This window comes from Trachemys scripta, chromosome 16, assembly GCF_013100865.1.
Source record: "Trachemys scripta elegans isolate TJP31775 chromosome 16, CAS_Tse_1.0, whole genome shotgun sequence".
Taxonomy (NCBI): Eukaryota; Metazoa; Chordata; order Testudines; family Emydidae; genus Trachemys; species Trachemys scripta.
Window position 1 is genome coordinate 34,393 of NC_048313.1, and position 25,870 is coordinate 60,262.

Sequence of the window (25,870 nt, forward strand, 5' to 3'; positions counted from 1 at the left end):
GGGGGGGGGGGCGCGCGCGCACACCGCCCCGGGGGGGACGGGGACACCGGGGGGGGGCGAGGGCGCGTGCCCGCGTACAGCCCCGCGGTCGCATAGGGTCCCCGGGGGGCAGGGGAGTGTGCCCGCCTATAGTCCCGCGGTGGGCCCGGGGACCCGGGGGGGGGGGGGGGCGCGTGCCCGCGTATAGCCCCCCCGCTCGCATACGGTGCCTGGGGGGGCGCGTGCCCGCATACAGCCCCGCGGTGGGCACAGGGGCTCTGGTGGGGCCGGGACCCCCGGGGGCGCGCGCACTGTAGCACGGCCAATGCACGCAGGGTGTCTCCGGGGCGTCGGGGCTGGTTGGCTCCCACGGGGGGGCGCTGCTGGGATCACGCTGCAGCCTGGCGGTGTCTCCCCATGGACTCGCTCCTCCCCACCCCACGGGTAGAGCGGACGGGGCGGGCTGACCCGCGGTATCCTAGCCCTGGGGGGGCTTGAGCCTGTGCGAAGGGGGGGAGCTGCGTCCCCAGCCCGGGCAGGCCGATGTGGTTTGATGAGTGGAGGGAAGCGAGCCAGGGTTGTCCCTTTGCTGTTATGGGGTGCTGCTGTGCAGAAGATGGGAAGGATTGAGCCCTGCCGTGGGTGTAGGGGTGCCCTCCCCCCTGCCAGGGACCCTGCTCACTCTCTCTTCTCTCCCCCACAGGTCTTCCTGCTCTGCCCCCATCTCCTTACCTGCCACCATTCTTGCCAGCAGGAATCACGGCCCCTGCCCATCACACTCTGGCCCCCTGCTCTATTGCGCTGTGGCCTGTGTGAACCCGCACCTGCCCTACCATGTCAATGCTGGCAGTGCTGTCCCTGGACCTGGAGAAGACTCCGCTCCCAGCTAGTGCCCTCTCCTGGAGGGCCGAGTTCCTCAAGATCCCTGGCCACTATGAGTCCATGCCAGGGGCCACGGATGGGCGCTATGCCCATGGCACAGAAGCAATGATGCTGGCAGGTATAGTACTGGCAGGAGTGGGAAGTACTGGGGTGGGGGGAGATGGGGGATACTGAGTGTGCTGCCTCCAGTGAGTTTGCCTCATGGATGCCTCATTAGGACATTAGAACCCTCCCATATGCCAGGCTGGGAGATCCCAGCCCTTCCCCATTGATGGAGATGGGGTTGCTGAGGGGTTAGGATGTTTGCTCAGGTGTCTCAATGCCAATGGGGCACTTGGCTCCTAGGTGAGGCTGAGGTCAGGTCAGCAGAAGGCAAGCTGTAAAGCCTAAGGGGGCTTGCCTAGGCCCAGTACTTGCCTGCCTACCTAGCCCTCCCTTCTCCAGGCCAGCTGCAGCCAGGTTCCCTTCATTCCAAGGGGGGGCAGCATGCTTGGTGTTGCTCTGTTCCTGACAAGGCTCCCCCATGCAGCCTGCTCTCTCCACACAGGCGATGGCTTCTCAGACTGGATGACGGAGAGGGTGGACTTCTCCTCTCTCCTGATGGAGTCGGGGGACCCATCGCTGCCCTCACCCCCGCTGCCCGACCTGGAGGCCATGGCCTCCCTCCTGAAGAAAGAGCTGGAGCAGATGGAGGACTACTTCCTGGAGGAGTCGCTGTCCCCTGGGCTGGGCTTAGACCAGGTGGCCCCCAGCACACCACCTTCGCACCAGCCTGCCTTCCCCTTCCCCTTCGGGGATGAGAGCGGGCCAGCAGGATCCTTCCCACCCTTCGGCTCTGACAATCCCACACCACTGCAGACCCTTGACTCGGGCTGCCTGGAGCTCCTCAGCCTGTATGGGGCAGGGGTACCTGGGGAGTGCCCTGGCCAGGGCCTGCTGGAGGAGTGTGCCAGTAGCCCAGCAGCCAAGCGCAGCAGGCCAAGCCCCTTGGAGCAGCCAGCAGCCCCCTGTGGGCCAGCCTTGCCCCAACAAAAGGGGGACCGTAAGCAAAAGAAGCGGGACCAGAACAAAACAGCAGCACTGCGGTACCGGCAGCGGAAGCGGGCTGAGTACGAGGCACTGGATGATGAGTGCCAGGGCCTGGAGGCCAGGAACCGTGAGCTCAAGGAGAAGGCAGACTCCATTGAGCGAGAGATCCAGTATGTCAAGGACCTGCTCATTGAAGTCTACAAGGCCCGGAGCCAGAGGCTCCGGGCCAGCTAGGGCAAGGGTCACCTAGCCCAAACTCCACCCCAGGTCTAGAGCATGACCTGCAAGTCAAAGGGGGGAGGGGCTCTGACAGATACAGAGCTTCAGGCCTGGCCTCCAGGCATGGAGCACAATACACCTTAATGCAGTAGAGGGGGGTACAGGGGATAGTGAGTTAGACAATGCTCTGTCTGGGTTAGAGAAGCAGTGTCTAGATGTGGGGAAGGCTGGGTGGCACTGACCTGTGAGGGAGACCAGGCTGCCAGGCATGTCAGCTCTCCAAGCACCAACATTGCCTGTGCCAGCCTGCCCTGCCTCCAGGGAGGGATGTTGGGGGAAGGGGGCTGGAGTGAAACAATGGCAGGAGAGGGGTGCTGCTGTGGCAGAGAAGGGATGTGTAGGAAAGGTGTGGGGTAGGGGTGCTGGGGAGATACAGTGAGGGTGCATGTGAGACAGGCAGAGTCATGTACAAAACCACTTGTATAGATTTTTCTGTAGCTTTCTTTATAGAGCATAAAAGCCAATAAAGACTATTCCTGCATTCAGGCTGTGCACTGTGTGTGAGAGCACCCCCTCTTCCTTGGGGGTTGGGGCTCCCACTGCACTCAGCCTCAAGGGAGTAAGCTTCCCCACCCCACTTCTGCCATCACTGCTAGAAGCAGAGCTCTTCCATTGCATCACAGGGCTGATAGTGTCCTCACCTGGCTTTCCCTGCACAAAGGCTGGGTGCTAAGAAAGAGATGAAGGTTTATTGTATACAACAATGCTCATTACAACTGAACAGATGCCGCTGCCTTAGGCCAACATTTCCCTTCCCTCCAGGGACTCCGTGCACCTAGGGAAGGACAACAAGAGCTCTGGGCCTTGGCTCCAAGGGCAGAGAAGGAGGCAGGGAGTCTATGGCACTCACTCATCCTCCTGGCAGCCACAGGGGTCTCCTACCCCCTCCTGGGCTCCCCACACCAGCACTAGTAGAAGTCCTCCTCCTCAGCTTTCTCTGCAGGCTGCTGGTTCTGAATCTGCTGCTGCTGCCTGTAGAGCTCAGCCACCTGCAGCCAAGAGAGGGATGGAAGCTGCCAACCACATGGCTTGGAGAAGGAGGTGGGCCTAACTCTGATAGGCTTCATCTCCACTGCTGCCCCCACATAGGGGAAGATGCTCATGTGGAACTGTGCCCATCATCTCACCACAGAAGCTCAGCCCGGTCCTGCTGCCCCCAGAGACAAGGCCAGTAACAACCTATAGGCCCATGCCGAGCTGAGCGATGTGCCCTGCTGTTGGGAGGGACAGCCCCCTGCCTGCAGTAGGCACAACAGCCTGGCCATAGGAGGGATTTAGCCAGGATGCTGGGATCAGCCCACTGACTGGGCTAAAGTGCTGTGAGGCCATCGGCTTACCATCTTGGAAAGAGCCCCTTAGTGCCATGCTGGAGCATTAGAGCCAACACTGAGGGGCTCATGCCCCTTACTGTGCCCCCTGCTCCCTGTAGCAAAGCACCCCTAGCACAGTGTCAGTCAACACTGCACAATGAGCAATTTCTGCTGAGCCCAGCCTTTGTCCTGGAGGTCACGCCCAGGCACTGATGGTGAAGGAAAAGGTGATAGGCATCCTCCTGTGTGCAATGTGCATGCCAGTCTAGGGCTGCCCTGGGCACAGGCCTCTGGCACTAGTTCCCAGCAGAGCTGTAGCCTCAAGTCCAGCTGAGGAGAGAGGAAGGCACTCTGCAGACTTAAGCCACTTGTCCCACCCCTGCCCCATGTGCTACCTGGGAACTGGTGGTGGCTTCCTCAGGCTTCTTGTCATCACGCACGCGCAGGAACCGGGGAAAGCGCAGGGAGATGCCCTTCTCCTCATCCACCTGAGGGCCAGAAAGGGCCTGTGAGACATGGATGGGGCCAGCTGGGCACCTGGGGGAAGGTTGGGAGGATGCTCCCAAGCTGTGAGGGAAAGGGTAGAGCCCAGGGTCACAGGGGAGCTGTGAACTGACTGGGCCAGCAGTCCAGGATTAATGATGAGGGGTTCCACTCCTCGCAATGCAGGGACAGCAGCCCCAGATGGTCCATTAGGGAAGGCCCAAGGCTGGTCCCATACTGCAGGCTGATTGCAAGTTCTGCTCTGGCCTCACCCTCCTCCCACTACAGGCCCTGCCCCAGACTCACCAGGCCTATAGCTGCCTTGTGCACAGGCGAGATGGACAGGTCAGCACACTTCACTTCCCACACCTGCACAGCCGCCAGCCAGTGGTTGGGTTCAGTGCTGCTGTCCCAGCGGTAATAGGGCCGTGGCTTCTCTAGCACATGGTCCTGCCAGTCAGAAGGGAAGGGTTACAGGCCCAGCTGTTTGCCAGAGGTGCACATCTAACTCCAGGCACACTCCAAAACAGCTGCTACACAACTGCAAGAGACCCTGGGAGCCAGGACTCCTGGGTTCTAGCCCCAGCTCTGGGAGGGGAGTGAAGTCTGATGGTTAGAGCAGGGGGCTGGGAGCCAGAACTGGGTTCCACCCAGGGCTCTGCCACTGATTTGGCTAGAGGCACTCAACCAGTCTCTCACTGCATGCAGAGGGGTTAAAGAGCTTCCCAAAGCCTGGGAGTTACCTCTAGCAACCAGCTGGGGGTTCTGAGAAGCAGGCTCAGGGCAGGGAGCCAGGGCTCAAGAGGGCAAAGTTCATGCCCCTCAACAGCACCCAGCAGCTGGGCTGAGCTAGCAATAGGGGAGTTCCCTGTGAACAGCCCTGCAAGCTAGCTCTGGGCCAAGTCCCCTACCTTCAGGAAGCTGTAATGCTTCTCCAGGCTCTCTTCTGTGAATCCAGTCCCAATCTGGTGGAGAGAACAGGGCATTACTGTTATAGTAACAGCCCTCCCCAACAACCTGGCCTGCTCACCCCTGTCACACCACTGCACATGACCCCCTTCTGCCAAGGCTGCTCACCACCGCCCCTGCGCATGACCCTCCTCTCCCCAAGCCTGCTTACCTCTGCCATTGCCCCCTGCACAACCCCACACTCTCATTCCCCCTCAACATGCTCACTTGCACCTCCTGCACAAACCCCTCCTCCAAGCCCACTCATCCCCAGCCTGCTCACCTCCACTCCCACCTCCCAGCCCCAGCATGCTCACCCTTACTCTCCCTGGCATACCCACCTCTCCCACTCTTGGCCCACTGGGGTTCCCCCTGCCATGAGAGCCATTCTCTTCCCTCTGGCCTGTTCCACTGCCCTCAGATGGGCTTGATGCACTGCACCCAACAGCCATCCCCCAACTGCTAACATCCCCCTAACCCAGGAAGGGAGCTGGTTTCCTTCCCCTGCTCCTGCCCACAGGCAGCAGCCCAGAAGGGGGCACTAGAGAGGGCAGGGCTGCTCTGCATTCTCACCAAGAGTGCTTAGTGTAATCCCAAATCACAGCCCCATCCATGGGCTCCCACGCCGTTCTGTGCCCCAACTCCCAGGGGCCCCGTGGCAATCCCAGCCTGAAGGCTCCCAGTCCTGTGCGAGGAGCCCACGCTCCCTACCTTGCAGATGCTCTGGTACTCCTCACTCTCCTCATCATAGCAGGCCAACAGGAAGCCGCCATACATGCCTACTCGCTTGCCCTTGCCCAGATAGGCACCAATCACCACCAAGTCCAGAGTGTCACCAACACCTTCCAGGTAATCCTTCTTCAGCTGCAACAGGAGAGCCAGCCTCAGCAACAGCATATGTGGGACACAGGGCCTTTCTCCTCTAAGGGCTGCCTGCTCCAATCCAGCCACAGGTGCAGGGACTGGCTGGTTCAAAAGGGTGGGGAACGGAACTCTCTTCCAGGGGTCAACAGCTCCCATGCAGCCCCAGGGCAGCAGCATAACGCAAAGCCACTTCCATGCAATGATAGTTTGCTGTCCCTACATCATGGGAGAGGGAACTCTAGCTGGATCAAGTGCAACTGAAGGAGGCAGGATGTGGATCTCTCAGTTGATGCCAACTCGTGTCCCCAGAGCTGGGGCTCCTTGTCCTGCTGTCATTGTCCTAGATGGATGTGCCTTGGCACCGGGCAGCATCCAGGCGCCCAGAATATGGTTAGCTGCCGCCAACCCACTCCGACGCCTCTCCCCACTGCCGAGTCAGAGCAATGCCCCCCATCCACATTGTGGGATAGCCTGTCCCCTTCCCACTGCCAGAGCTTCTTGGAGCCCCCCTCCCCATCTGGAACAGCATGTCTCCTCCCCAGTGCCAGAAACCCCAGTGGAGTAGCAATAGAGGGGTGGTGGCTGAGTGGTTAAGGTGCTCAACTACAAACCTGAAGGTTTGAGTCGCACTCAATCTCACTCTGAAAGCCCACCTCCGGTTCACCCAGCTGCAAAATGGGTACCTGATCCATTGGGTTAGGGTTGCCTATGGTGGTCGGATATGATGTTGGCACATCACTCCCTTGTTTGCCACTGGCTGAGAAACTGACCTGCCTTAACCGCATCAGCCTAACGAGCCCTTCTTCACCTGCACAGGGTGGGAGAGGTGTCAATGCGTGGAAGGACAGGAGGCTCAGCTCTAGTGACTCCTAGATTGACAAGCTCAGCAGGAGACTAGGAGGTGACCAGCAGGGATAAGTGTGGGCTCTGGAAGAAGCTTCTCTTGCTCTCTCCTGGGAACTTACTATGGAAAAGACAGAGCCTGAAAAGGTCGTTCACCTCAGCTTGGCTGGGCTTAGGGCTGACCAAAATGGGCTCTACTTGAGCTTTCCTCTCTCTGTTACACTAAGAGCTTCCTGTGCTGTGTGCCACTGACTTGACTGCCAGCGAACTGGGACATGTGGTCCCCACTCCACCAGCCAGGGCTTTCTCACCTTCAGCCACTTGTGGGATCTCTTAGCGATCTCGTACGTGGCATCCACCTCCAGGGTCTTGACCATGAGGCCCTCGCAGGAGTCTGCAAGAGAGGCTGGTTACCAAGGCCTGGCAGGCAGAGTGTTGTGCCCCATCTCCCCTCACCCATTGCCAGTGCTTAATCCATTCTCCCTAACAGGCAGGGCAGTGCATCCCCACCCCCTCCAGCTCACCTTTGATGGACTGGTCAAGAAATTCAGAGATCTCGTCCAGGCTGCAGGTGTCCATGGAGGTGGCAAACATTAACTCCCCCTCTGTCTCCACAAAAGACTCATGCAGCAGCTGACGGCGCCTGGAGAATGGCTCCTTCACTAGGGACTGCAGGGACAGAGGGCCACCGTGCTCGGTCACAGGCAAGTGAGGGGACATGAGGGATGGGGCAGATAGCATGTGGGGGGTTGCGGTGAGGTGCAGACAGTAGGGGTGAGGCCAAGGGGATTAGGGAGCAGAGGCAGGACACTCACCTCCCCATTGAGGTACAGAATGTCGAAGGCATACAGACACACCTGCACTTTGATCTCAGCAGCTTCCACATCCTGAGGAAACAGCCAGCAGCAGGAGTTACTGCCCTGCTTTGTCCTCCTCGTGAGCCTGCTCTCTTCCCCCGCCCACTCTGTGCCACCAGCCCCACTCACCTGCCCACCCAGGGACCAGCCCCACGCCCCTCTCCGCAGGAACTGCCCCTCACCTTGCGTTTCCGCGTGGTCAGGACCTGGAAGGGTTGAATCTGCCTCTTCTCGGGGTCCCAGGCCACGGCCTCAGCATCCAGGATACATGACCGCACGCTGCCCTTCTTCACCTGCACAGGGGGGTGTCAATGCATGGAAGGACAGAGGGCTGGCTCACGGTGCCAATAGCACTGCAGCCCCCAGCCTGTATCCCTGCCCCACCGCCTTCCGTTTCCTGCTGCTCAGGGGAGGGGAGGGAGGAGAACAACACCCACCCTTTAAGTGTTCCTGCCCGTCGGCACCCCCCAGCACTGTATGCCTCCACTCCCTTACCTTGGGGATGCGGCTGATGATGTCAGGGTATTTGGAGGTGTTGTCCTCCTGGTTGCGGCTGTAGATGTGCACATCCCCATTCTCCAGGATGTGGATCTGGGCAGGGAAGGGGCACAATGAGACACAGTGGAGGCTGCGGGGGGAGGGGGGATCCCCCCATGGTTTCCGGGTATGGCATTGTTACCTGGGCTCGCTCCCCATCATACTTGTACTCGCAGGTGAAGGCAGCCTCCTCAAAGCGCTTCAGCACCTCCCCAATGCCCTTGGTGGGCTGGGCCAGCATGGGCTTCAGCGGGATCCCTAGGGAGGCCACACACAGGGGCATCAGGATCATCAGCACGTGGATGGCAGCAGCATCCAGGGGCCGTGGCCAGGAGCCAGACCCCCTGCACCAGGCACTGCACACACATCACAGGATGGGCACTGCCCCACAGCACAGTGTCCGACCCCACCCCCTCTCTCCCCATTCCAAGTGGGCCCTGCAGACAATCACCACCGCACTGGGCACTGCCCCACAGCAGTCTGCCTGACCCCATCCCCCCATGCCAGGTGGGCCCTGCACATACACATCATGCCAGGCCCTGCCCCACAGCACAGTCTGTCTGTCCTGCTCCCCCACAGCACAACACTGGGCACTGCCCCACAGCAGTCTGTCTGACTCGCCCCCCACATGCCAACTGCGTGCTGCCCCAGAGTACACACTGACTCTGACCCAGCCCCTCCCCAATCCAAATGGGCACTGCACACTATCATAGTGCCTGGCCCTGCCCCAGAGTACAATCGAAACAGGCCCATTACATACAAGGAAGGGTGCAGATGGGAAGGGGGGCTATGCCATGGTGCAGGAGGCGCCAGATGGGGGCCTCTGGTGCCAGGGAGCTGACGGTACCTGGGGTGATCTTGCAGTGCTGTGGCAGGCTCTCCACTCCATGCTCCAGCAGGATGGGAACTATGATGTCATAGCTAGGCAACTCACTGAAACACAAACACAGATGAGGCCTCCTGCCAATCTCCAGTGCGCTCACTCCCCGCACTCTGTCCCATGGGGAAGCACCAGGACCTCACACAGCCCCAGCCCACCAGAGCTGGGGTCAACAGAGCTCTCTGGATGGCTTGGTTATAGTGCTTCTGACAGCTTCCCTTATCTCACCCACCGCCCCGGCGCTGCCCTTGGGCACCACTGTGAGGCAGCCCTCAATTGCGACAGCCCGGGGCAGCCCTTCTGGGATAGGCCACCAGGCTCATGCATTTCTGAAGACTCCCTGCTTTGTAGCTCTCTCTCCTGGAGCATCACAGAGGCCTGTTTTCTCCAACAGGACCCAGCTGCCAGGCTCTGTGCTGTAGAGCAAGGTGAGAATGCTAACTCCTGGGAATCAGGCTAGCTGGGGACCAATTTATCTGTGCTCCCCTAACAGCCAGGTAGCAAGCTCGAGTGCAAGTAATTCTGCATGGAGAAAAAGAAAACAAGAGAAAATGAACAGCGGAGACCAGGTTTGTTTGTGGAAGCAACTACCCCCAATGCAAAGGCATCCAGAGAGGTCAGTCAGCACACCAAGGAAGCACTTTGCAGAAGTACTGCATGCCACTCAAAGCAGCCAGGTAACAAACACAAACTACACTGCAAGGCAGGTGCAGGGGAGAAGCTCCCAGGGAGGAGGCTATGGAGCAGGGCTCACCGTGGGGTTTCTCTGAATGGATGAAATGAAGTTCCAGTTGGTAACACAGGAGAATGAACACACAGCGGCACTGGAGCAGAGCGTAACCTCTCGACAGTGAGTGGATTCAAGTCCCCAACAGGGTGCGTTTCATATAGCAAGCTCACAATGAGCCCCTTTTGCAAAGCAGCACTGGTCTCCCCTCACAAGGACAGACCCACTGGGGGATGGTAAAAGAGCCACAGGAGAGAGCAGTTTGCACATACAGATGATCAGAGTGGTGCGTGAGCTGCCAATTACACAGGAGCTAAAGGTATTCTAAAAGGAGCTGGGAGCATGATGCGGCAGGATACAACCCCAGAGAGAGTCCCATGTGTGGCCAAGCACCCCTCAGCACTGAAAGCCAGAGGAGACGGTGCACTTAGCACTTCTGGAGGGAATTCAGACACCAGCTGGCACTCCCTGGAACAGACCCTACCAGCCAAGGATGTGTGTGGATCCCATGCCCATCACCTGCCACCCCAGGAAGAGCCCAGCTTCCAGGAGGGATTCAAAAGGATTTGTCAGCCCAAAGCAATACTGAGATGGAAGAATGCTGCTCTTTGGGCACTGCCTTTGCCCTGGGGAACCAGCTGGCAGGGATCAGAGCGGGATGACAGCATGTGGCTGCCAATCTTGGGGAGAAAGGGGGACTGATCCTCACCTGAGCCCCGAGACAACAGATCTTACACAGCACTGCAAGGGCAGGAGGACATTGCTCTGCTACAGCCCCCACACCAACAGTGCTGGTGATACAGACTAGTTCTCCAAGCAAGGCCATGCTGACCTACTCAATGCCCCAAGAGCAGCAGAACCCGCAGACAGCCAGACCCCCAGCCCTGCATGCCATCCCCAGGGCATGATACCAGCCCCTATCCCCACCTCTGGGGAGTCCTGAGGATGGAGATGGAAGGCTGGGGGTCTTGCTGGTCATGCTCTGACAGCTGCCCTAGCATAAGGAACTCTGCATGGCTGTGGCTCTGCCCCCACCCTGGTATGGGAAAAGGCAGCACTCACCAGAATGTCTGCTTGAGGATCTGAGTCTGCTCCTCCAGCCAGGCTTTGCGTGCCTCTGCAGATTTGCCCTGGCCAGCATCCAGCACCTCTGGGGGAAACCCTGCAAGAGAAGCACACGTTACTTCCTGTGAAAGTCATTAGTGACCCCCCTTAACAGCTAGCAGCCGTTATGTCAGCCAGCAGCCATTAGGGGGAAGCAGACACCTCAAGTATACAGTAGCCTGAACTTAACTGTTTTTTGTTTTTGTTTTTTTAAGGCCTTAAGGTAGTTAGAGCTGGTCCCAAGCCGGTTTTCACTGACTAGTAGCAAAAGTACAGGGTCTGGCAACCACCAGTCAAGTGTTAACATGGCAAGGGCCTTTGTCTGAATGTGCATAAAAGATCTGTAAAATGTGTGTAAGACAAAGTTTTTGTACTAAGGTGCAAAGCTCTCCTTTCTTCTGCAGAATAAAGCAACTCTTCCTTATCCCTGTCTGGCTGTAATTAGCGCTCAGCTAGGTGGACCCGATATTTTGGTGACAGTTTCTGGCGACTCCGCCAGGACCCTCCTAGCTCGGACATTGAACTCCAGACGGCTGCGGCAAACTGAAAACGGCACCAACGGGGTGTTTCCCCCCTTTCCTCTGCTTCACCGCGGCCCCTGGGGTATGTGTTCCGATAAGGTGAGTCCTAATAGAATAAAAAAACACTATCTGGTTCTAGTCTGGTTCTGTTCTGGTTAACCGGTTAATAAATTTCTGTCTTATACATTTGGGCGTTAGGTGTGTGGACGGAACTAAGCCTCTCATTCGTAATTCCTCAAAGTAAAAGCCATTGCGTGCGATGAAGCTCTAAGATCAAATTGGGATCCTTCTGTCCTGTCTCCTGTAGCGGTCAGTATTAGTAAAAATTCCTGGAGTAAAATCCTATTAGGCCATAATTCCCTCTGTTCTCTGTGTAATTCTCTGTTAAAGTGTCAGCAGGCTAATGGGTGGGTCTCTGGTAAAACCCTCTAAAATAGTCCATTGAATTATATGTTAAGTAAATGGCCTTTACTCGGTGTTCAAAAAAAAAAAAAAAAGTTACACCTTGTGTAAAAATTAATGTGGCTAGTGTTGTAAAAATTAAATTGTGGAGAAAATGTGCATTTTCCCCAGAAATGTGCAGTGTATATTGTAGTAAAGGTAAAAAAAAATGCAAACCTACCAATATAGGTTGTGTTGTCTTTTTCAAATTACTGTGTGTTTAAAAGCAAAAGTTAAAAGTAAAAGGCAATCAAAAGTCTAAAAAAGTTAACTGTGTCCCTTTTTAAGTAAGAATCTTTAAGCTGTAAATAGCTTTAAATCTAAAAGCAAGCCAAAAAGTGTCTGTATTAGTGCAATTTTCTAACTAATAAGGTAAAAGCCACTAAAACCTGGGCTGCCTATAAAACAAATAAAAGGAAATATGGGGTAATTCCTCTGTTTTGTCTAAAATCAACAAAAGTATGTGTATATAAAAAAAAAATATTTTAAGCAATAACTAACTGCCCAGAAGGGGTAACCTCTGTTCTTTTGTCTTTCAAATCATCAGAGAAAATGGATGCCAGTTGAATAGCATTCAACGTACCATGCATTTACTGGCACAATAGGAATTATTTTTGTGTTCTATGGCCAAAATTATTGTTAAAATTTGCATACCAACAGTCTTTAAAAGCAAGAACATAAAAGGTTAACCCATTCCCTATATTGCCCATGGGATCCTTCTGGCTACCTCAAATTTCTAGCCAGAGGGCTGGGGAAGGAAAGAAAGCTATTAAACACCAAAGGTTGTACCAAGTGGACTCTTCAAAAGTGTGTGTGCTTGTCCTGGTTTGTTGTTCCAAAGCTCCGTAATAAAGTTATTTTACTAAAAGGGTGTACGTGGCATACATTAAGTAATAAAACTAATGTACTGTATAATGGCAATGTGTATGTGTTCATTGTTGGGAAAAGGTGTATAAGTAAAAAGTAAAAATTTCCTTTGTAGGTGTCATAGCTATAAAGGGAAGAGTAACAACCCTCCTGTGTACAATACTATAAAATCCCTCCTGGCCAGAGACTCCAAAATCCTTTTACCTGTAAAGGGTTAAGAAGCTCAGATAACCTGGCTGACACCTGACCCAAAGGTGATATCAAATCTTGGTGGGGGGGAAGGCTTTTGTTTGTGCTCTTTGTTTGGGGAGAGTTCACTCTTAGGACTGAGAGGGACCAGACATCAATCCAGGCTCTCCAAATCTTTCTGAACAAGTCTCTCATATTTCAAACTTGTAAGTAAACAGCAAGGCAAGGCATGTTAGTTTTATCTTTGTTTTCTCAACTTGTAAATGTACCTTTTACTAGGGTGTTTACCTCTGTTTGCTGTAACTTTGAACCTAAGGCTTAGGGGGGGGGATTCCTCTGGGCTCTTTAAGTTTGATTACCCTGTAAAGTTATTTTCCATCCTGTTTTTACAGAGATGATTTTTACCTTTTTCTTTAATTAAAAGCCTTCTTTTAAACAACCTGATTGATTTTTCCTTGTTTTTAGGTCCAAGGGGGTTGGATCTTGATCCACCAGGAGTTGGTGGGAGAAAGGAGGGGGATGGTTAATTTTCTCCTTGTTTTAAGATCCAAGAGGTTTGGATCTGTATTCACCAGGGAATTGGTGAAGGCTACCCAGGGAAGGGAATTAGCAATTTGGGAGTGGTGGCAGTGGACCAGATCTAAGCTGATAGTTAAGCTTAGAAGTTTTCATGCAGGCCCCCACATCTGTACCCTAAAGTTCAGAGTGGGGAAGGAGCCTTGACAGTAGGTTAAAAAAAGCCAAAAACAAAAAACAAGTTAACTAAAAAAAATAGCTAGCAAGCTCAGTCCAAAAATAAGATGCTGGCCCCATCCAAGGACACTGCCCACAGCTAAGACTCGGCTAACAGCCAAGAAAAGGGGGCCTAAACGTGCCCAAGCAACTATAAAATCTGCAAAACACTGCCAGGCATTAATAAAGTGTGTTAGGTTTCTTTTCTCACAGATAAAAGAAGTGCTACCCAAAGACCCTAGCAGCCCTGCCGTTCATTGAAACAAGGAGACTAAGTCTATGTAAAAATCCACCAACAAAAGACTGCTTTGGCTCCATGCTGGAAAGGCCCTTTCCAAGTGCTGTTAACCACCAACACCGCTGTAAAGTGCCAAGGACTGCCTACCTGGACCCATGCTTCTCACTGTAAAAAGACCCCTCCACCTTGGAAAAACTTGCCAACTAATAAGCCTATTTCTCCCTCTAGCTCTGCTGTGCCTTCTGGACAGCAGGAAAAAGGAAAAAAAGACAAGGTAAAATGCTAGTAACCTCTCCCTTGTCCACTGACAGACCTACTGTGCCTTTAAATTTTTCTAAAAAAAAGCACAACCATTACAGGGTAATGTGCTGGTAACCTCTCCCCTGTATAATGCAAAACCATAACTGTTTCAAAAAAAACCAACAACACTTGCTCCATTAAAACCACCAAAGTCCAGGAATTCCTGCCTACAAAAAACATTAAAAATTAACCCTGGTAAAAGAACAAAAAATTATACACTGGCAAAAAAAAAAAAAAAAAAAACTTGTGGGACCCATGCTTGGGAATGTGGTATAGTACTACATCCAAAAAAAAAAAATGTAACACTACACTAAAAACTGTTAATTTTTCATTACCCTTATCCAGTTTCCAAATCACCTCTACATACCCAAATTGCTCACAGGGGGCTGCCATTAAATTAGCACAACAAAGGGCTTAGGTTATTTCTTCTAAAAAAACAAACAAACAAAAAACCTTAACCGAATCCCTTTGGGATGGGGCCAATAGTGCAGCAGCAGTTTAAAATATTTTTAAAAGCCAAAAACATAATACAAAATTGGGGCAACTAAAAAAAACCACTAGCCTTATTTCTGGGGCACAGCTAACCCAGGTACAGGCTGGAATTGGTAAATTACATGTTATCTCCGCCCTTAGTTCTATAACCCAAAAGTTGCTAACAAAAATGGTATTAAATATCACTAAGCCTGGGAAAGCATTGCAGTGAAATCTAGCATGTTCAGGCTTGGCCCACTGCCCTTACAAACACATCAAAAGTACCATCTAATCTGTGGCCATAAAAACATACTTAAAAACTTTCTGGGTAAAAGTACGAACGGTCTCAATGCTCCTTCCAAGCATATAAACCGATTAGGGGGGTGTGGGCTCCCACATACCGAATCCCGCCAGGTCCATAAAAAAAAATGCATGTAAAATTGGGTAATTCACCAAAACATCTAAAAAATTAAACTACCACTGATGCCCTGGTAAACTTGGCAATCGCACAAAAAAACCCTAAGGCAAATGGTTCTCCAGAACCGCTTGGCTCTAAATATCTTTCCCTCCAGCTTAATCGCAAATTGTGCAACGGGCCTGACAATTTTTGGGTTTGTCAGGCCTGAAGGGGGGGACTGTGAAAGTTACTAGTGACCCCCCTTAACAACTAGCAGCCGTTATGTCAGCCAGCGGCCATTAGGGGGAAGCAGACACCTCAAGTATACAATAGCCTGAACTTTTCAACTGTCTTCCCTTTCAAGGCCTTAAGGTAGTTAGAGCTGGTCCCAAGCTGGTTTTCACTGACCAGATAGCAAAAGTACAGGGTCTGGCAATCACCAATCAAGTGTTAACATGGCAAGGGCCTTTGTCTGAATGTGTATAAAGGATCTGTAAAATGTGTGTAAGACAAAGTTTTTGTACTAAGGTGCAAAGCTCTCCTTTCTTCTGCAGAATAAAGCAACTCTTCCTTATCCCTGTCTGGCTGTTATTAGCTCTCAGCTAGGTGGACCCGATATTTCGGTGAATTCCCATTCACATACAATTCCCACCAGGGCACCCAGCCCTACAGCACCCTGCCCCATGGACTCACCTTGTCCTGGGGGAGTAAGAGACACGGCATGGGCAATGGCTGACAGCACTGACTGCTCTGCCAGCCCAATCCGAAGCTTCCCGCCCAGGGACCTGGAATACACAAGGGAAGACAGAGAGACATCATAAGGCTGTGGGTCAGGATTGAGGGGCACTGGCTGAGCTGGCAGGGGGGTGGAGTGGAGCCCAGAGCTGGGATAGCAGTGGGTTGTGGATGAGGATTGAGGACCCCAGCAGAGCTCGGCTGGGAGTGCGAAGCCCAGGGCTGGGACAGCAAGGGGCTGCAGGTGGGATTGAGGGGCACCGGCAGAGCTGCAGGTGGGCAGAGCCCCTGGCTGGGATAGCAGCATGCTGCAGATCAGGATCGAGAGGCAGCAGCAGAACTGTGGAGAGCTCAGGGCTTGACTGGAAGGTTCTGGCAGAGCCATGGCGGAGCAGGAGAGCAGCTCTGGCCAGAGGAGCAGCATGGTGATACTGACAGGCCTCGCCAGGCCCTGGGATGCAGGAGGGATAGCATGACTCACCGAGTGATGTAGCGAGCTTCCGAGTGCCGGCAGGCCACAAACAGCCCTTTGATGATGTCGATCTTCTTGTTCATGGACTGTGTGTGGGGGGAGGACAGACAGCCCAGCTGAGCCAAGCCAGGGCCAAACACGCTGGGCCAGGAGGGGGCTACAGCATCCACCAGCCTGGCTGACTGCTGCACCCCCTGCCTTGTCTTCTGCTCCCACATGGTCTCCACTCCCACTGCCTGTGCCCCCAGACCCTCCTCCCCAGGCCAACCCGGCCCCATGCAGTAGCTTAGGCCCTTGGGAAGGGCTGCATCATAAATGTAAACCCCCCCTCCCCACACCATCCCTTCCATGATTATTACAGGGGGCTGCAGGCCAACACCCTAGCATGGGAGCAATGGCGCAGAAAGCCCTGTTATCCCGAGGAGCCAGCCAAGAGGTGGCCATGCCAGCCCCAGAGCCAGAGGCCTTGGCAGGGCCAGGAACACCTGGGGCACTTCTCCACCCCTCTTGGGGGCCAACCTCTCTAGGCAGCCAGTAGCTGTGAAAAGCTTGAACACTCTGCATGCCCAGGGCCGAGCTGGCTACAGCCCTGCCAGAGGGACTCCGAGCCAGGTCAGACAGGGCCAAGCGCACCAGCTCCACCTGTGCAAGCAGCCCCATCCCACTCACAGCACTGCCTGTCATCCTGGCAATCTCTTGTAGCTTGCTGAAGACTCCGGCAGCACTCAGCTTGGGTGGCGTGAACATGGTGCGCTGGTTGCTGCGGCTGCTCTCAGCTACCAAACCCAGATCCCCCTTCTCCTGGGCCTCGGCTTTGATCTGATCCAGCTGGCGGCCTGCAGGCAACAGGGAGCGAGGGAGGGAGGTTCCCAAGCTGGTAGCTTACCCAGCACACCACAATGCCTCCAGGACATGGCTGGCCTGACCAGCTTCCCCCACCCCTTTGCCATTCCCCAAACGAGCGGGCCTGCTGCTCAGTGCAAGTCAGGGTGCCCAGGCACCAGGGAGGGGCACATCAGCTATTGCACTGTGAGGTTTAGGGCCCAGATCCCCCTGCTGCTGGGGGCTGAAGGCTATTTCCTTCTGGGTGGGCCCAAAGCAGGCAACGGCCAGACCCTGGCTAGGCAGGCAGTGCTAGGAGATGGGGGCAGTCTCTTGGGGCCCTGTCTTTTGGGGCCAGCTCCCCCATTTGGGGTGGCAGCTTGGCTTGTCCAAATTGCAAATACAGCAGGGATTTCTCACCCAGACTGTGACACCCCCAAACCTGTCACACACACCAGTGTCTCTCCCAACACTCAAGTCAGTGCATCTGCAACTACAGTACTACCTGTGCATGTACCAGTGCATGCTGGGAAAATCTGGGCAGCTCAGCCCTAGTACTGCAAGGGGAGACTAAGCCTGGAGACACACAGAGACCAGCACCTGGAGTCATGCACTCTGGGAGGGGGAATGCTCACTGGTCACAGGGAGACAGCTTTGGCCCTTGGACGCTATCGGCTACTGTGGTAACTCAAAGTGGGCACACCCTATGCCAGCGCCACCACACCTGTAAGTGGGTAGAAAGCTGCAGCATGACCAGGGTCCCACTGCCCGGGAGCGGCACACCCGACACCCAGAGTCAGCAGGGATGAAGGCCATAGCACAGCCAGGGGCCTCCTGCCTGGTTCCTACCTGTTGCCTGTGCAACAGCCTTCATGAGAATGGTCTCGCCGATGCCCAGCTCCAGTCCCTTGTAGGCAGGGCCCAGGCGGTTCAGACAGAGGTAGATGCAGGGCAGAATGTCAGATGGTGACAGGGCAATCACTGACCGGAAGAGGTTGCTCAGGGTCTCAATGTTCTTCAGCCTGGAACACACACACAGAATGAGGAACGGGCGTCACCCACCGCTAACGCAACCTAGCAGTCCAGATGCAAGCAGCACAACAGGGTCTTACCGGGCAGACACCTCCTCGATTCGCTCAAATGTCCGAGCCACAGCCAGGTAGGGGACCCTGCAGAGACAGACACAGGTCTGTCAGAAACACCACCCCAGCACATTTCCTCACCCTGCGACGACAGGCTAGTGGGGAGAGCAGCGTGGCAGGATCCACGACTCCTGGGGTCTATTCCTGACCCTGGCAGGGGAATGGGTTCTAGTGGTTGGAGCAGGGACAGCTGGGAGCCAGGACTCCTGGGTTCTATTGCCTGCTCTCCTGTCAGCTCACTGGATGTTCCTAGGCCCATCACCTAGTCCTGCAGCCCCCCCACGCACCTCTCAAGGAACTTGCTGTATCTTCAGCTGCAAGCATACCACTGAAACTCAGAGCCTTGGGCCAGGCCAACAGACGCGACGCTCCACACCTAAGACTCACACTGCAGCTCTGTCTGCCCTAGGGAATCTCACACATGAATCCCCAGGGCAGCCCAATCCCCCCCACACCCCCGCCCCATCACTCCTCAATGAAGCATTTTAGGCGAGATGCTTTCCCCCACTGCCAGTGCAGAGCACCCTGCTGCTCTTCTGGGACCAGATGTGGCATGAAGGAGGGAGCACTGCCCTCTTCATGGCCCCCTCACCTCTGACCATGCCCCCAGCAGGCGTCCTGGACGGGGTGATAGCTGCTCTTTGAAGGATTGTACTCCACGGGGTCCAGTGGCACAGCTGGCTTGGAGAAACTGGAGGGATCACAAAGCCAAAGAGAGATAGGAAGCCACCAAGCCAAGTACACAGGCCCCACCGCACTAGTGTTTCTGGGAGTCTCCCAACAATTTGCTTGCACTAGCACCCCCAGCGAGGGGAGCCCAGCACAGGTAGCAACAGGCACCATTATCACGTGGATGAGACAGGCACCCAGTCAAACTAATGCCCCCATGGGGGAAGCTGCAGTGTCACAGGAAGTTGTGTGTGCACGTAGGCCTGGGTGCAGTCCAGGGCATATGTTGGCTGGGATGTGCTGCCCTTGCAGGAATTGTACCTCGCAGGGGGGAGGACTTAAACTGACGCTGCCTCCTGCCATCCCCAAAAAGGGCCATGCTTTCCTGGAAGAGGGGCAGGGGCCAGGGAAAGGCTGCCGCCCCCACTAGGAGTGCCATCCCACACAGGTACTGGCCAACAGTGTGTTTGTTCCCCCACTGCGTGGGTGGGGCATAGCACCAGGCACAGGAGATGCTCCATGCCCACAGCGCCCTACCTGCCAGCTGTGCCATCACTCCCATTGCTGCTCACTGTGGCTGAGCCAGTTGGGGCAGGTGGTATTTTCACTGCTGCACGTTCATCTGCCTTCCCTGCCTTTGCCACTGGCACCTTCTTGGGGGCTATGTGGGATGCAAGGTGCCAACACACAGCACTTTATTCATTGGGGGAGAGCAGGCCCACCTGCCTGCAAGATACCCACAGGGGAGCCCCACTGCCTTTAAAGCGAGGCCTCCCTCCCTGGGATCTGCACACATCAGCTCTCCATACCCATCTCCAGATCCACCCAGCTCCCATGCCCCTCCCCCAAATCCACCCATGCTGGGGGCCAGGATGGCTTCCCGTCCCCTCCCTGGGTCTGCCCGTCCTGGGCCAGGACTGCTCTCCCACCTATTGGGAGGTGACCCTCCAGCTGGGCGCAGCACTGCTCTGGAGAGTGCCAAGAACAGTGGCGCTGAGCCTTGCTGGCCACATTTGCTACATTTATGAGGTGGTTTCCTACGTGGCAGCTCCAGATCGGAGAGCTCAGTTGCGGACATTCTGACCCCACACAAGCAATGGATTATCCCTCATGCTGGAAACCAGCTCCCCAAGCCCAGCCCAGGGGTCCCTGAACCAGCGGGGCTACAATGCCCCCACACTCACCAAAGAAGCTGGAGATGGCTCTGCTGGGCTTGGGTGGCTCAGGCTTCTCCTGGGCTCCCCCTCCAGCGCGGTCCTCTTCTCCCTTGTTCACAGCCCCCTCCTCTGAAGCGCCATTAACTTCAGCCAGTTCTATCTCCGAATGCTGACCTTTCACCTCTTGCATTTCCATGGCGTCTTCTTCCTTTGCTCCCCTGCCTGCCTCATCTCCTGGGCCTGCAGCAGGACAGAAGCCCACAGCTGATCAGGCACACAGGGTGCAGGGGGGGACCCCCAGGGGGTACATCAACTCATCTAGATATTTGCCTAGTTTCACAACAGGCTACATAAAAAACACTAGCAAAGTCAGTACAAACTAAAATTTCATACGACTTGTTTATACTGCTCTATATACTATACACTGAAATGTAAGTATAATGTTTGTATTCCAGTTGATTTTATAATTATATGGTAAAAATGAGAAAGGAAGCCATTTTTCAGTAATAATGTTCTGGGACACTTTTGTATTTCTAAGTCTGATTTTGCAAGCAAGAAGTTTTAAAGTGAGGTGAAACTTGGGGGCATGCAAGACAAATCAGACTCCTGAAAGGGGTATAGTAGTCTGGAAAGGTTGGGAGCAGTGCACTGCTCTACACAGGATGCCTACAGCAAGCTCACTGCTGCCACCTCCTGGTTGCAGGTATGGTAATGCAATACAGACCCCTGAGTCAGGGGAGTACTCAGGTCTTGAGCACCCCAGGTGTGCACGTAGGCCTGGGTGCAGCCCAGGGAAAAGCCATGCAAATGAGCCCCCAGCCAGGAGACACAGATCCCCTTGGGGGTGTCACTGGCAGCAGGACCCTCTGGGAAGCAGCAGGAGACATCCAGGGAAGGGAAGCCTGAGGCTCTGCATTCCCAGAGCAGCTGCTGGCACACTCTCACCTTGCTCTTCCCGGCATCTCTTGGCACTCGGCTCCTCATGCCTGTTGTTCTCCCTGCTAGTTGGCAACTCTATTTTGCGTTTGGGGATCTGCTTGCGAGCTGAGGAGCAGAGGTTAGAGTCAGCTTCCTGCAAACTACTGTGAGGGGTCTCTGGAGCCTGCCCCAAGCCTTTGGACCGGGACAAGTTGTGGGAAAAGGGGGGGTGCGGAGTCCAGAGGTGAACAAGTGGCAGGGTGCAGAAGCAGGAGCAGCACTGGGTTACAGAGAGCATGCCAGGCCAGCACAGTCACCTACAGCGCCCAGTGAGGCCAAACTCATCCAGAGGCCCCTCTGGCTTTAGGTGACCCTCAATTCTCCATCTGACTTCAGTGGAGTTTGGGTGCTTGGCCCCTCTGAGAATGGGGCACAGCTTGGCACCCAAGATCAGGCCCTCGTGAACGCTGAGGCCTGAGTGATTTAGTGGGCAGAGTGAACGTGGCAGCCATAACACAGTTGTGCTGCAGAGAGGCACCAACACTGCGTCTCACTCTACATTGTTCTACCAGCTCCAACCTTCCCCAAGACTTAGAGTTCAGAAAGACAGAAGCCCAAGCCATCAGAAAGCCAAAAGGAAGGGAGAACAGCAACCAGAGAAACATCTCCTGGAGACCAGGACCCCATCCGTGAACGCACACATGGGCAGGTCTCTGTCGGGGCTCAAGGAAGAAAAGGCAAACGAGCAGCATGGCTGGGATTTAATGAGGAGAGATCAACAAAGCATGGCCCAGGGAGAGCGCAACATATTAACTGCTGGCAATTATATTGTTCATAGCCTTCGAAGAGCAAGCAGAACACAGACACTGGTTAGACTGATTTTCTGGGAACAACACAGGGCAGGCAGGGATCATGTGCAGCTTGGAAAAACACTGGTCAGGCAGGAGAGAGATGCATGTCTCTGTCCAAGAAAAGCGATGGCTGGAGAGCTGGGAGCCTAGAGTCAGTGCCCTTGCTGGACCACAAGGAGGAATACAGGCACAGTTGCCCGGCACTGTGACAGGAGACACAAAAGAGGGGCTGCTCAGGGCAATAACATGGGGAGCCCTATGGGCCATTCGGGTGCACGCAGGCAAGGCTCCTTGCTGGTGTAGAGTCAGGCCGAGAGTGGAGACAGAGCCCCGGCACCAGCACAAGGTCACTCGTTCTGTCCCACAGAAGCAGTGACCCATTTGATCCAGCCTGTCTCCTGTGGCTGTCCTACCCAGAGCCTTTGGAGAAGAACCAAGGAGTCATCTATAACTGACTATTATTCTGCCTGATTGCATGGGGCCTAAGACACCTGCTCAGGACCCCTGACAATGGAAATAAGGCCCTGGTAGCCGGGTGATCCATCCTAAAGTGGGCTGAACTATGGAGGCCCACTCTGGGAGAGTGCAGGTAGAGGCCTGCCACTTGGAAAGAGTGCCCAAGGCAAGAGAGTGAGGGCATGATCACATCCGGGCAGGGTCCTTACCGGTCCTGCGTCTGGGGATGCCAGCATGGCCGATGGCAGGGGAGTCAGAAAGGGCCGGGCTGTCTCCAGCGGAGTGGCTACTGCTTGGTGAGGGGCTATCCGCAGAGAGATCAGACTGAGGAGTTTGCATAGGCTCCTGAAAGACAACCCCCCCAAGAGTGCTACAGGCAGGACAGAGACATAGAACACAAACCACAACCCACCTGGCTGTATCACTAGCACTGGGCAAAGTGGGGTGGGAGCAGCACTCAGCCCCAAGAGAGGGGCCAGCATGGGCCCTTTCAACAGGCTCCTGGAAGAAATTTGGGTGGGGGTTCCAAGGAGGCCTATGAGAGATACAGGGGGCACAATAGCCACCTTCAGGAGAACTCCAAGTGGAGGGAGGGGGCACACACAGACAGGTCTCTGTAGCAGCACAGAGGACACTGCACTGTATGTACCTCTCCCACCAGCAGAAGGCACTCTGCCCAGGACACACTGCAGGACTACCATTAGGGGACACATACAAGAGGGAGCCCAGAACCTCACTGGAGTGAAGGGCACTAAGGCAAGGCATGGATGAGGCATTGAGCTGGTGCAGGCCAAGTGAAGGGCACCATGGGGGTTCAGGGGGAGAGACTGGGAGTGCGCAGAGGATACCTGCTTGCTGCTAGCTTTCTCTGAGCTTTTGTCCTGTATGGGAGCCACCTCTGCTTGGGCTGTCAGCACAGCCTCCTCCTCGTCACTGTCGCTCTCCAAGACCCGACGCAGGGGCCTCTTGGCAGTGGATTTCAATGGGGAGTCCACACAGAGGCTTAAGCCATTTCTCTGCGGCACAGCTGCCTCTGACACCCTGTAACGAAGCTGTGGGTCAGAGAGGATGGCCCCGGAGCCAACACCAGCGAGACCTCACTCCAACTGCCCCTCATGGTGCGTAACGGAGCCTGGCAGTAACTCACTGGCTGGTTGAGTCCTCTTCTGCTGGCAGTCTGATCTTCTCCTCCTCCTTCACTGCCTTCATGGGCTGGAAAAATGACCTGGCCAAAGCAACAGAGACAGAAATGCCTGACTAGCACCCCTGCATAGGCAGACTAGACAGCCTCTTGAGGAAAGGAAATCCCTTTGGCCCAGCACAGGAGCCCATCAAGGCTCCCACCAGCCACTTGATATATTTAGTCAGCCAGGTAACAAGCTGCAGTACAACGAGAGAAAGCCCTGCATTGGCAGCCCTAGGCTCTCTAACTGCATGGAGGTCCAACAGAAGGGCCTGCAGTGCTCCAGCAATACCCAGAACAACTGCTGCATTGCCCCACCCATGGGCTCACTGCATCACCCCACACATGCAGAGAAGCAGCTCTTGTCTATGCTTCACTTAGCTGCAAGCCATGTTATAACCTCGCAGGGGGCACATGTGGCCAGAGCTCTGGGGGGCAGGAAGTCTCTGCAGGGCAGGCGCTCTGAGACACTCGAGTACTTGTGCTCACAGCGCTGAGCACAGGATAAGAGCAAGAGAGACAGGCCAGGAGACCCAGGGACCAGCCTCAGCTCTGAAAGGCAATGCACCTAACAGCGCAGGCAGGGCCTGTGCCTTCCCCAGTGGGCTGAGACATGCCACTGGGGGCAGGGAAGCACAGGCGAGCTCTGCTGCCACGGGGGTGGAGGTGCGAGGGCAGGGGGCTGGCAAGAAACAACCAGCCTCTCTCCATCCCCTGCTCTCTCACCACTCCCCTGTCACTAGTGGGGCAGCAAGGGGGTGCCGAGGCTCCAGCCCCCCGGGGGGGCATTACTTACGTGATCGGGCGCTGCATCGTGGGGGGTGGGGGGAGCTGTCGCTGCAGGCCAGGCAGATGCAAAGCCCTTCTGACACGTCAGCTGCTCTGGGACCTTGTGAGCCAAGCACCAGGGATCGCTCAGCGCCCCTCCACCATGGCGGCTCCAGCTGCAGGCAGAAAAGGGGACAGAGGTGAGAGGCCCCCGAGCTGGCCCAAGAACTGAACCTGGGGCAGAGCCGGGCAAGCATTAGTCTACAGCACTGACAGGAAGGTGAAACCACCTGCCTAGGCACTGAGCCCAGTTCCCGCTGCTCAGCCCCGAGCCAGGGTCCAGGGCACGGAGCAGAGGGGGCAGCTGCCCCCTGGGAAGCACCAGGGTCATTGCTGGAGACTGGATTCCCTGGACCAGACTGGGAGTCTGCCTGGCAGTGGGGGGAGACAGGTGTGGGGATGGCTGGGGGAGCAGGTGGCCTGATTGAGGGCCAGGGGTGGGTGCATGGCCGGGGGAGCAGGTGGCTGGAGGAGGGGGGTAGGGGCAGTTGGCAGAGAGAAGCGCAGGGGGCGTTGGAAGAGGGGATGGGGCAGGTGAGCAGCAGCCCCTTTTCCCGCCATTTCTGCCCCACAGGCGCTGCGCGCGGTCGTTGGCCCTCAACGTTCTATCCCCAACAGTCCCCACTCCAGCGGCCGGGGGAGGGGGCGCGCGGCGCGCGCGCGCGGCTACCTGCGGGTCTCACGCCCAATTCCAACCCGGGGCTCGCGCCTCCCACCGCCCTTTCGCGGGGAAAATCCAACCCGTCGCGTTCCGACAGCCACCGAGCTCCTGACGTCACAACAGCCGACGTGCGCTGCGCACGCAATCCAAAAACGAGCGCGCTACGCCCGCTGGGAAATGTAGTCTTGGTAGCAGAAGAATCTCCAGGCTCGCCAAATAGACCCAGGGGCATGCTGGGAAATGCAGCCTCACTCCTGCTAATGTCTCACCTACCCAGGGGCATGGTGGGAAATGTAGCCTCACTCCTGCCACTCTCCAACCCCCACCCGTCCAATTTACAGCCCCTGGGGCACGCCCCCATGGTGCCCTATGGCATCCCTGCCCCCACCCCGGAGCACTCCCCCATGGTGCCCTATGGCGTCCCTGCCCCACCCGCCACCCCGCATGGCCTATTTGCCCAGCTCCTGGAATCCCCATGTTGTTGCCTGGGAACCCCTTGGCCACAGTGCTGGGCAGGGGTCCCAGGGCTGCTCCCCTCCCGCTCTGCCCAGGGCTAGCGCCAGGCCAAGCCACCTGCGCATGCTGCCCAGGGCAGAGGTCCAGTCCATTACTGTGTGGCTTTCCAGGCTCAGCCCCTCGGTGGGCACTGAAGGTGCCAGGGACTCTGCTGGCTCCTCCGTCCTGGGGGTGACAGAGCAGTGGCCTGCGTCACTGCCAGGACAAGGCGCAGACATGACCCTGCCACTGTCCCATGGCATGAATCAGTTGCCAGAGCTGACATCGAAATTAGTATCGGCACTGAGCAGCAGTTACCACATCCTGGAGCTGAGCAGGGCAGGTCACACCTCCCCTACCTGAGTGGAGCCAAGCTCTCCAGCTGCCCAGGCAGATGTCCCTGCACTGGTTACGCTATGGGCACTTTGGGATCTTTTCCACACACCCAGGCCTCTAGAGACGGACTTTTTAAAGCAATGAAAGCTGAGACTGTGAGAAGAGCCAGCAGCTGGAGAGGGGTGGGGGCATGGCACCAGTTGACTCAGAGCCCTGGCACCACGGCAATGTGCACCAAGCTGGGCAGCCCCAGATTTGGCCCTGAAG

At 55.8% G+C, this 25,870-nt stretch overlaps 2 protein-coding genes across 2 annotated transcripts; one reads left to right on the top strand and one right to left on the bottom strand.

Annotated features, from left to right (window-relative positions):
• The first annotated feature begins 666 nt into the window (after nucleotides 1-666).
• Nucleotides 667-2,650, top strand: ATF5 (activating transcription factor 5). Its single transcript, XM_034793225.1, has 2 exons — nucleotides 667-979; nucleotides 1,409-2,650. Exons 1-2 carry the CDS (start codon nucleotides 814-816, stop codon nucleotides 2,122-2,124), a joined length of 882 nt encoding a protein of 293 aa, XP_034649116.1. The 5' UTR covers nucleotides 667-813; the 3' UTR covers nucleotides 2,125-2,650.
• On the bottom strand, nucleotides 2,597-24,902 carry LIG1 (DNA ligase 1). The gene is made up of 27 exons (XM_034793224.1): nucleotides 24,782-24,902; nucleotides 24,080-24,227; nucleotides 23,248-23,325; nucleotides 22,949-23,141; nucleotides 22,310-22,445; nucleotides 20,821-20,919; nucleotides 19,903-20,115; nucleotides 19,256-19,379; nucleotides 18,642-18,740; nucleotides 18,020-18,076; nucleotides 17,757-17,929; nucleotides 16,755-16,921; nucleotides 16,095-16,171; nucleotides 15,572-15,663; nucleotides 10,681-10,780; nucleotides 8,859-8,944; nucleotides 8,154-8,269; nucleotides 7,970-8,065; nucleotides 7,657-7,767; nucleotides 7,433-7,504; nucleotides 7,142-7,286; nucleotides 6,929-7,011; nucleotides 5,622-5,774; nucleotides 4,874-4,927; nucleotides 4,269-4,412; nucleotides 3,875-3,967; nucleotides 2,597-3,158 (listed from the first exon to the last, which is right to left on the bottom strand). Exons 2-27 carry the CDS (start codon nucleotides 24,094-24,096, stop codon nucleotides 3,078-3,080), a joined length of 2,859 nt encoding a protein of 952 aa, XP_034649115.1. The 5' UTR covers nucleotides 24,097-24,227; nucleotides 24,782-24,902; the 3' UTR covers nucleotides 2,597-3,077.
• Nucleotides 24,903-25,870: the final 968 nt, after the last annotated feature.